General features: G+C 39.6%; 1 protein-coding gene across 1 annotated transcript; it reads right to left on the bottom strand.

Moving 5' to 3' along the window:
• Positions 1-9,337: 9,337 nt before the first annotated feature.
• On the bottom strand, positions 9,338-9,748 carry LOC117087457 (protein FAM136A-like). The gene has a single exon (XM_033217682.1). It carries the CDS (start codon positions 9,746-9,748, stop codon positions 9,338-9,340), a length of 411 nt encoding a protein of 136 aa, XP_033073573.1.
• Positions 9,749-12,102: the final 2,354 nt, after the last annotated feature.

Here is a 12,102-nt window from a genome sequence, read left to right as displayed (position 1 = left end):
TAACAAAAAGGAGAAGTGCTTCAGGGGATGGATACCCAATTCTATATGTTGTGACTATTATGCTTTGCATGCCTATACCAAAATATTTCATGTACCCCATAAATGTCTACACCTATTTTGTACCCACAAAAATTAAAAATTAAAAAGCCTGGATTTTCAATAAAAGTTAAAATACTGTAATAGTAATCTTCTAAAATCAGACTGAAAGCACAGACATAATATAAAGATTTGCATAAAGCTAAATCTAGTAGAAACCCACTTTGATTTACAAAATTGTAAGTATTTTTAGGAACTTTATAATGCATAAACTTCTCCTTCCCTGCCTCACACAGATCTAAAGTGACCAAACATACTAAATATGTAATGTGTAATTTCCAGCCGAAAAAAACTTAACCCAGCCCCTCCTGGCTCAGTTAGAAGGTAATTTCCTTGGAAAGAGCTATACCCCCAATGGTGAATAAAGCTCCAAATGCAGTCACAAATGTGGCAATACACAAGATGTCTTCATAGCAAGGCTAATCACCAGATGGGGAACTTGACTAATTGGCTGAGGATGTTTTCTGCTCTGGTCATACCTTGGCAAATAGAACAAAGAGAGGCCAAGAGGCCTAATGGCTAGAACATGAGTATGAGTGTGGAGTTCTGTGATCTGTGCTCTGTCTGTTGTGGGTCTCTGGACAATTCCGTTAACCTTGCTCTATTTTATTTTACTATAAATATAAGTAAGACTCTGCATACTTATCTAAGATATTTTCCAGAAAATGTTACAGGCAAAATTATTAAGGTTAAAATAAGAAAGAATTCCTCTGTATTGAAACATTCTTTTCTGAAGCAAATTAGGTTTATTCTTCTTAATTTCTCTTGGTTCAGCATGTAGAGTCAGTTACATGGCAGCATTTTCTTAGGGATGAAAACTTTTATGGCATAAAGAACCACTGACAGTCAAACACTAGGGGCCAGGACTCCTCCATGGCAAAGAGCAGCTTAAGGTCAAATTTATTCACTCAGTGTCTTACTTCTTCCTATTGACCCAAAAGTTAGGGATAAAGTGAGCGCCCAACCAGCAGAGGTGTAGCCAGGTTAGAAACCAGCCTTCATGTAAACAAGTCAGTACCAAAATATTTAGGAATAGCCAACACCCAAACTAGACAGAAAAAAAAATTGTTCTCAAATTTTTAAAAAATTTAGGATTACAAGCATGAAGAATTAATGCTAATAATTAATGAGGGTCTGCTATTCCCACTAGTCTGTAGATTCCTTGTGGGTAGATACTACATCTCTTGTTCCCACAGGTTTGTGTGATACAGCTCCAACCATGGCAAAGGTCAAGGTGGGTAGAAATCGTGGCCCGAATTGGGCCAGAGACAAACCAAGGTCTTAAGAGAGAACCAGAGAACAGAGATATGTGCCAGAAACTGGAAGGTGTCACAAGACACAAGGGTAGCAGAAAATGCTCACCTTGAGACCAGAACAGAGGAAGACTGAGTGGCTATAGCAGAAACTGAAAGCATACAATAGGCAACAAATGAACAGGAGAAGATGCTGAGATTGGAGACAAAAGCAAATGCACACCTGAGCACCTCACCTCTGAAATCAGAAGGGAAATGCCTTGAGAGGGGAGATGAGTTTTTACAGCAGAAGCTGTATTTTCAGTCCAGTACTTCTTAAAGGAACCTGGCTTACTTTCACTATCATGCAATTGGAATAATTTGAGGTAAACAAAAAAAACTAAAAATTAAAGAAAAAAGGAGAAACTGAATGGTCTTTCACAGCTGGACAGGGTATGGCTGGCCAGGACAAGGAAGGACTAGGCAGCAAGAGGTACCAACACTGACAGAGCCCCTGATCAAAGCATAGCCTGTCAGGCCCCAAGTTATTGTTGGAAGATCCTGGTACCACAGCCTCACAGGCGTTGGCCTCTCCTGAACCTTTGCTTGTTCTGCCTCACATTGGCAAATCAGTTTTCGAAGCAGCAATAATTGTGTAGTAAAGTCATAAGCTATTGTTAGAAATTAGAAAAAAATCACTTTTAAAAAACCAGAAAAATAGTATTTTATCTCAAAAATGTATAAACACACAGATATATTTAATTTTAGTTAAACCTTCATTTCCTAAGTTTGGAAAAATCACCTAGATTCCTCTAATTGTTCCTGTAGTCAAAAAGTAAATCTACATGTCCCATGCTATCTTGAATGAGAAGGGTCTGTTTACTGTGTTCCTGTCTAAATCCCTTGACCTTTTCCTGTCCAGATAAATTGGTACTATTAATAATTCAGTCCCTCCCAGCACTTTGGGAGGCCGAGACGGGCGGATCACGAGATCAGGAGATCGAGACCATCCTGGCTAACACGGTGAAACCCCGTCTCTACTAAAAAAATACAAAAAATTAGCCGGGCGAGATAGCGGGCGCCTGTAGTCCCAGCTACTCGGGAGGCTGAGGGGAGAGAATGGCGTAAACCCGGGAGGCGGAGCTTGCAGTGAGCTGAGATCCGGCCACTGCACTCCAGCCTGGGCGACACAGCGAGACTCCGTCTCAACAACAAAAAAAATAATAATAATAATAATTCAGTCCCCAACATCAGAAAAAATATAAAATTAATTCCCTTTTCCATGAATTTAGATGATATAATTAGGCCATGCTTTTGGCTTATGACTATTTCCATGACTAAAATCACTTGAGAACTGCTAATTTCCCATCAACATTTGGTCGTAAGAGGGATGGTGGGTGTCTTCTACAGGAGACAGTAGGTCAATGGCCAAAGGCCAATGGAGACAAACAGATGTTGCGGTTAACCAAATTGAGAAGGAATACATAAATTTTATTCCAAAAGCCTCTTGCCAGAAGTACTATAAAGAGCAAATCCAGGCTTGATCCTCTACCTCCCGTTTGATGGAAAATAGTCAGATGTATTTGTCTGAATTCTTCAAAGAACCCTGGCAACTTGGTCTTTCCAATAAATATAAGCCAAAAGGGTTATTAATCCCTTTTATAACCCACTAACCTCAGTACGCATATTCTTAAAAATGTGTGTGAAAAACTGAAGAAAGTTATACATGTAAACAAAATTTTACCTTCTGCTCAAATATGGGGACATTAACCAAAAGGAAAAAATTACATGGTGCTGAGCAAGTTCATTTCAGAAAATGTCACATATATGCTTTTTTCAGAAATCTTCCTGGAAACCTTTTCTGGGACTAGATCAAGGGACATACATTATTGTGCATTACAGGAAAAATGGGAAAGGAGCAATTTAGTATTTGAAACTGTGCCTGAGAATTATTTAAAAAGTGTATTTCTATACAAATTTATGAGCCAAAAATTGTCTTATAAGTAGGAAATATAGTCACTTTATTTTAAATACTATGAAACTGGAGTGTGTACTTTTGCCATGAACATTGAAGTAGTCTCCAGTGTGAGAACAAAGGAGAGAGCCTGGAATATTGGCACTGCTAAGCCACAGATAAGCATGAGAGAGTATTGCCTACTTCCCAAAAAGCACATTAGGGCCAGGGGTATGTGAGTAAAATGAAGTGGGAATAGATGGCAATAACCAGACAAGCCAGAGTTTCTGACCACTGTTCAGAAGGCAGATTTCCTAGATACAAATAATCCTGCAGACCATATGTGTGTGTGTGTGTGTGTCTGTGTGTGTGGCAAAAGATAACTGGTTCCCCATGACCCATGCCCTTGTAAAAATCTCCTCTCCTTGAATGTCAGCAGAACTTGTAAATATGATGAGCTATCACTCCAAAACTATATTATAGGGCAAAAACGATATTATCTAGGTGGGCCTAACCTGATCACATGATCCCTTTAAAAACAAAGAGTTTTCTCTGGCTGGTTGCAGGAGAGGAAATCAGAGATTTGACAGCTAGCAGACAATGGGGAACTCAGTCATAAACTTTCAAGGAAATGAATTCTGCCTACAACCAAATGAACTTGGAAGAAAATCCCAAGTCCCAAATAAGAAACCCAGCCCTGGACAACACTTTGATTTCAGCCTAGTGAAACCCTGAGAAGAGAATACAATGACATTGTTCCTAGACTTCTGGCCTACACAACTGTAAGATAATAAATATGTGTTGTTTTAAGCTGTACAGTCTGTGGTAATTTGTGGCACAGCAATAGAAAACTAATACAAGCATGGGTGTGGTGGCTCATACCTGTAATCCCAGCACTCTAGGAGGCCCAGGAAGGTGGATCACTTGAGCCCAAGAGTTTGAGACCAGCCTGGGCAACATGTGAAACCCTGTCTCTACAAAAATACAAAAAAAAAAAAAAAAAAATCACCCAAGCATGATGGTGTCCGCCTATAGTACCAGTTACTTAGGAGACTGAGCTGGGAGGATTGCTTGAGCCCAGGAAGTCAAAGCCACAGAGAGCTGTGATCAAGCCACTGCACTCCAGTCTGAGCAACTGAGCAAGACCCTGTCTCAAAAAAAAAAAAAAAAGAAAAAGAAAAAGAAAACTAATACAAAATCAAGGATACAAATACAAAGAAGAAACTAATACAAAAAGAAACTAATACAAATACAATACTGTACTTGCTGAGTCAATTATGACTAATCTAAGAATCTGCTAACATAGTGACTATGGACCTTCGAAGAATCTTCTAGTTCTACAATTCTATAATTTTAATAAACTTCTTTGATAGTGTGATCATGTCAGTCATTACAGCTCATTTAAAAATTACCCCATTAGGGAATTGAACTGATGACATACTTCTTTAGTATCTGTGAGATGTTTCTTTACACCAACAACAGACAAGCAGAGAGCCAAATCATGAATGAACTCCTATTCACAACTGCTATAGAGAGAATAAAATACCTAGGAATACAGTTAACAAGGGATGTGAAAGAACTCTTCAAGGAGAACTATAAACAACTCTCAAGGAAATAAGAAAGGATGCAAACAAGTGGAAAAACATTCCATCTTCATGGATAGGAAAAATCAATATCATGAAAATGTCCATACTACACAAAGTAATTTACAGATTAAATGCCATTCCCATCAAACTACCATTGACATTCTTCACAGAATTAGAAAAAAACTATTTTTATTTTTATTTATTTTTTTTTTTATTATACTTTAAGTTCTAGGGTACATGTGCATGACGTTTATATCATGTATAACTCCCCAATGCAATCCCTCCCTCCTCCCCCCTCCCCATGATAGGCCCCAGTGTGTGATGTTCCCCTTCCCGAGTCCAAGTGATCTCATTGTTCAGTTCCCACCTATGAGTGAGAACATGCGGTGTTTGGTTTTCTCTTCTTGTGATAGTTTGCTAAGAATGATGGTTTCCAGCTGCATCCATGTCCCTACAAAGGACGCAAACTCATCCTTTTTGAAAACTATTTTTAAATTTCACGTGGAATCAAAGAAGAACCCATACAGCCAAGACAATCCTAAGCAAAATGAATAAAGCTGGAGGCATCATGCTACCTGACTTCAAACTATACTACAAGGCTACAGTAACAAAAACAGGATGGTACGGGTACCAAAACAGATGTATAGACCAATGGAGCAGAACAGATACCTCAAAAATACCACCATACATCTACATCCATCTGATCTTAGACAAATCTGCCAGAAACAAGCAATGGGGAAAGATTTCCTATTTAGTAAATGGTGCTGAGAAAACTGGCTAGCCATATGCAGAAAACTGAAACTGGATCCCTTCCTTACACCTTACACAAAAATCAACTCAAGATGGATTAAAGACTTAAATGTCAAAACCCAAACCATAAAAACTCTAGAAGAAAACCTAGGCAATACCATTCAGGACATAGGCATGGGCAAGGACTTTATGACAAAAACACCAAAAGCAATTGCAACAAAAGCCAAAATTGACAAATGGGATCTAATTAAACTAAAGAGCATCAGCACAGCAAAAGAAACTATCATCAGAGCAAACAGGCAACCTACAGAACAGGAGAAATTTTTGCAATCTACCCATCTGACAAAGGTCTGATATCCAGAATTTACAAGGAACTTAAACAAACTTACAAGAAAAAAAACAGCCCCAGCAAAAAAGTGGATAAAGATATCAACAGACACTTCTCAAAAGAAGACATTTATGTCACCAACAAACATACGAAAAAAAGCTCAACATCACTGATGATCAGAGAAATGCAAATCAAAACCACAATGAGTCACCATCTCACGTCAATCAGAATGGTGATTATTAAAAAGTCAGGAAACAATTGATGCTGCCAAGAGTGTGGAGAAATAGGAATGCTTTTACACTGTTGGTGGGAATGTAAATGAGTTCAACCATTGTGGAAGACAGTATGGAGATTCCTTGAGGTCTAGAACCAGAATACCATTTGATCCAGCAATCCTATTACTGGGTATATACCCAAAGGAAGATATATATCATTCTACTATAAAGACACATGCAAATGTATGTTTATTGCAGCACTATTTACAATAGCAAAGATGTGGATCCAACCCAAATGCCCCTCAATGATAGACTGGATAAAGAAAATGTGGTATATATACACCATGGAATACTATGCAGCATAAAAAGGAATGAGATTATGTCCTTTGCAGGGACATGGATGAAGCTGGAAGCCATCATCCTCAGCAAACTAACAGAGGAACCGAAAACCAAAAACCCCATGTTCTTACCCGTAAGTGGAAGTTGAACAATGAGAAAACATGGACATAGGGAGGGGAACAACATACACCAAGGCCTATTGGGGGTTGGGAGGTGAGAGGAGGGAACGTAGAGGATGGGCCAGTAGGTGCAGCAAACCACCATGGCACACATAAACCTATGTAATAAGCCTGCATGCTCTGCATATGTATCTCTTTTTTTTTTTTTTTTTTTTTTTTTTGAGGCAGAGTCTCGCTCTGTCGCCCGGACTGGAGTGCAGTGGCCAGATCTCAGCTCACTGCAAGCTCCGCCTCCCGGGTTTACGCCATTCTCCTGCCTCAGCCTCCCGAGTAGCTGGGACTACCGGCGCCGGCCACCTCGCCCGGCTAGTTTTTGTATTTTTAGTAGAGACGGGGTTTCACCGTGTTAGCCGGGATGGTCTCGATCTCCTGACCTCGTGATCCGCCCGTCTCGGCCTCCCAAAGTGCTGGGATTACAGGCTTGAGCCACCGCGCCCGGCCAATGAAAAGAAAGAAATGAAGCTTAAATAAGATAAAAATACAAACTTAAAAAAATTGTTTAAAATAAAATCCAAAAAAACAGATTTTTTCAGTAAACAAAGTTTCTTCGTGTTATTACACTGTGGGAGCTTTGTATATATTTTAGCAAATTTACAGTATTTTATGGGAAATATTTTGACTTTGGTCATTAAAACCTGTGTTAAAATTGTAGGCTATTCAAATCACATGCTCATTTAATGTTACCTTAGAGTATTTTCCAACATAAGGATTTGATCCAATGTCCATAATTTCAAAGGATGTAAATCTGGTAACCATAAAATGGTAAGCCAGCACAGCCAAGTATAGAAACCATGTGCAGTGAAGCAAGTATGTTTCCATTTGGTCTCTGTATTCTTTACCCTGGAGAAACCCTATTCCTCCCAAACAAATCTTGTTTTACTTACATCTGTTTTAAATAGCTAGTATGTAGAGCAAACTACCACATATGGTAACAGAGATCATACCATCTAAGAGGCATTTGATATTGATATTAAAGTATTTTTAATTGAAACAAATTAGTCACAAACCCCAATTTAAACAACACCTCTTCTGGGTGAAAAGTATCACAAATATTTAAAAGAAATTATTTATACAAAACTTTTCTTAGACAAAAGAAAAAGAAAATAAGTATTCTGTCTTTTCCCTGATGAACAGCACTTGTTTTATAAACCTGAACAGTAACGGATTTTAGTTTTAGTTTGTATTGCAAGAATGATCATAAATGACAATTCTAAAAGCCTGGTTTGTCAAAAATATAGCTAGAAAACATCACACACTTCTAAAAAGTGATATATAATTATTTAGTAATGAATAAGGCAATCTTTTTTTGGGGGGGGGAATTAAACCTTATTTATTTTTAAAACCAAACCACTAAGAAAATATATCACAGCCTGAAAACAGCAAATGGACAGGCTGTATTATCATTTCAAGTAATAAGCTGGTGAAAATACAATGAGGTTGGTATCAAAATAATAAGGCGCCATGCCAGGGCAGGAACAATGCAAGTTGTGAAAGCCCTGGGCAAAAATGATATTTGATAATGGGGGCTGCCTCTCCTTTGCTCTAAGGGAGTCAGCTCATCCCAGCCGAAATTGTTCACTTTTTCTCCCTTGAACTTCCTGTTGCCAGGGGTCTCAATTGGGCTCTGTTAATTCAGGGAGCTAAGGAAACAATGCTAGGTTTAGGCTTCCATTCCACTCTGTTTTATAAAAACCAGGTTTTTCCAAATCCAGTACTTCATAACTCTCTTATAAGTAAGTAGCGAATTGCTCCTCTTTTACTATTCATTACTAAATACTAATATATATCACAATCAAAACCCCTTTCTTCTTCGAGGGGAAAGTGTTACTGCAACATTGTCCTGTCATTTTGCTACACACAGCCTCAAGGCCCATCAGCCAGTAAGAGGGAAGCTCTGCTTCTCATAATTTGTGTGTGGTCACCTCTCATGTTTTTGCACGGTATCCAGGTTGAAAGATGCAGCATGTAATAATTTTAAGAAATGTACACCTACATCTTGACCAGAAATGGGGATCCACGAGGATCTTCAAAGTTCTTATCCAAACTACTCTCCCTCCCTGGATCTTCAAAGTTCTTATCCAAACTACTCTCCCTCCCAACTCCACATTTTAAAATCAACTTGTATCAACTTGTATACCCTTGTATCAATTACACAAAATCAAGAAAACAAAGACCCAGAAATTTTTTTCTCCCTTCTAAGTTATTGACCTCATGGATTTTGTTTCACAGCCTATAGAAAATGGTGTGATGACACTTCTGGTAAACAGGATATTTGGCAACAAAGAGAAAATATCTCTCCTCAAACTCCATCAAGTCTAACCTGCCAGCCTGTTGGTAGTAAGAAGAGTCTGGTAGCTTGGAGGGCTCTGGCTTGTTACAGGTGAGATCCTTACTGCCAGGACAAGCACTAGCCACAGGAATATAAGCTCTAAAACTTTCTGTAATGTCTCTGATGCAATTTAGCATCACTTTTTCCCTTTTCACTTTTTAGGCTGAAACATGAAAGAACCAGTGTCCAGAGGCAAGCGACATATGCCTTACACTTGTTGCCATCCTTAATTGCTTCATAAACTTTGCTTAAAAGACTAAAATTCCCAATTCCTTATTAAAAAATATATTTTTGCCCTCATTCCCGATAGCCACTGGCAAGGACTTTTATTACCCAATGGATAAGAGAGCCTCCTTCTTCTTGGTCATGGTTGGGATGAGGTGCATGTGGTCATCTATACACTTGGTCACACGACAGTCCAGCTGCCGTTTCACCTGAAGCTCCTTACTCCCAGCATCTATTGAATCTTTGGTTTTGTCATTGCAATGTATGGTGCACCAGGCCTGGCAGTCCTGGAACTTCTCCAACTTACTGGTGACCAAGGCCTGGACTTGAGCCAGAGGCACATAACTGTGCTGGATGCACTGGTGCACCTGCTGCATGGATGCCTGGCTGTCCTCACAACAGCTGGTGCTCCATGGGAGCATGAGACTCTGCATCTTCTGGATGCTTTCTCTCTCTAGGCTCTTTACCATGGAGTCCACCATCTCCTGCACCCACAGCTGCTGCAACTCCGCCATGACGATCCCGTGCTGCCCCAGGCTGTGCCTGTGCCCACCAATAAGGCAATCTTAACTAGCTAAATTTAAATAGGATGTATATGGCAGATTACAAATATAAAAATATTTAAAGTCAGATACATTAAAAATTTGTGAAAATCATTGCCCAATGATAGGGCAAGGCAAATGTATCCAAACAAATGAGCTAATGTATGTAAAACATTTAGAACAATCCTGAACTGTTGTATATATCATTATTATTTTTACACTATATTTTCCCTGTGGACATCCTTTGACTTCAATCCTTTTGTTATGTACAAAAGTGGTTTGCACCAGGCACAGTGGCTCATGCCTGCAATCCCAGCACTTTGGGAGGCCGAGGCGGGTAGATCACCTGAGATCAGGAGTTTGAGACCAGCCTGGCCAACATGGGGAAACCCTGTCTCTACTAAAAATACAAAAATTAGCTGGGCATGGTGGCACACGCCTATAATCCCACCTACTTGGGAGACTAAGATAGAATTCCTTGAACCCAGTAGGTGGGGGTTACAGTGAGCTAAGGTCATGCCACTGTACTCCAGCCTGGGCAACAAAGGAAGACTCCGTCTCAAAAAAAGAAAAAGAAAAAGAAAAAAGGAAAAGAAAAGAAAAAGAAAAAAAAAGTGGTTCCAGGTGCACTTCCAAATATCATAAGTTTGCAGGAGTTCAACTGAAGAGATTAAAAGATTCCACATAATTCCCAAATAAATAACAAATAGCCACAGTGCAATTATTTCTTACAGTGTCTAGAAGAGCATTCAGTGTTACCTGTTCACTTGTCACTGCCTGTTAAAATATCTACTCAGGCCAGGCAAGGTGGCTCATGCCTGTAATCCCAGCACTTTGGGAGACCAAGGCGGGCGATTCATGAGGTCAGGAGCTCGAGACCAGCCTGGCCAACACAGTGAAACCCTGTGTCTACTAAAAATACAAAAATTAGCCAGGTGTGGTGGCAGGCGCCTGTAATCCCAGCTACTAGGGAGGCTGAGGCAGGAGAATTACTTGAACCCGGGAGGCGGAGGTTGCAGTAAGCCAAGATCATGCCACTGGATTCAAGCCTGGGTGACAGAGAGAGACTCCATCTCAAAAAAAAAAAAAATTGTCTACTCAGATCTGCTCATTTCTCTGACCAGGAAGGCAATATTTTGTACACTCCAGTGTGCATGCAGTCTCTCATTGCCAGTACTTGACAATATAGTTATTAGTCCTCTTCCCTCTTGCTCAGTGCCAGCTTATCCTCAGTACTCTTTTACATGAGTCTCCCAGTTCATCACCTCACTCCACAGCATTTACAGGACAGGTGAGAATAGAGATAAACTTCTTCTCTCACTTGATGAACATCTGTAAAGAGATCCAATATGCCACAGGACATTAATTCAAAAACATTGTGTCCAACAAGCTCTTTGACAACCAATTTATTGAATGAACCGAAGAGTATAAGTAGGATATTTTAAAAATTTTATACATATCTGTCCTCAAACCTATTTTGTTGTATTTTCCTTCCCCTACCCCTTGGCCATATCTTAGATTCCATAGCTTGCTGATTACTTTCAGGCATTGGAGCAGTCTCCTTTTCCATCTTCTTTCCAGTTTAATATACATCAAAGCATTCAGTTCTCACTCAATTTTAAGCTTTCACTTCCCAGTCTCACTCAGAACTGATTCTCAGTTTCATAGTAATTGGAAGCAAGAGCATATCATGATAGTTTACTATGTTTCCACCTTTCTCTTCCAACATCATTCCTGACTCACTACACTGCCTCTAGTTCCCCCTAGATGTGGGTTGGGAAGATGGATGCATGTTAAATTGGAAAAATCTGTTTAAAATTAGTGGCATCATTTGTATTTTCTCCTAGTTGTTGGAAATCCTCTGTCACGGAAGATGTCCAAACATTGGCTCTCTCACACAAGGGATGTTTTGGTGGGTTCTCTGGAGACGCTTTCCTGTAGGAGCATTCAATATTACATCATTTAACAGTGAGCAACATTTTTTCTGGATGCTTTCAAGTGGCTTATCCACAATCCCCATTTCTAATGGCACCCCACAGAACCTTCATTTGCTGGGTCAACTTGCCTCACTAGACATCCTCTCTAAAGGGTTCTATTTTGCTTCCTTCCACAGTGCCTTCTCTTGCTCCAGTAACTGTACCCTGTCCCTCCTACTAATGAAGTTATTTGCTATCACTGCAGCTTTCTTTCCTTACTTGTTCTTTAGCAGTTACTCCAGGTGACTTTTCATAATTGAGACTCTTCTAGGTAAAAATTAAACACATTCCTTGTGTGCATTGAAGCCAGGGTAAACAGATCAGCATCACCTAAGCTCACTTCCACAGCTC

This window comes from Trachypithecus francoisi, unplaced genomic scaffold, assembly GCF_009764315.1.
Source record: "Trachypithecus francoisi isolate TF-2019V2 unplaced genomic scaffold, Tfra_2.0 Lachesis_group10, whole genome shotgun sequence".
Classification (NCBI taxonomy): Eukaryota; Metazoa; Chordata; class Mammalia; order Primates; family Cercopithecidae; genus Trachypithecus; species Trachypithecus francoisi.
The sequence above is the reverse complement of the archived record's forward strand: the minus strand, read 5'-3'. Positions and strand labels throughout refer to the sequence as shown.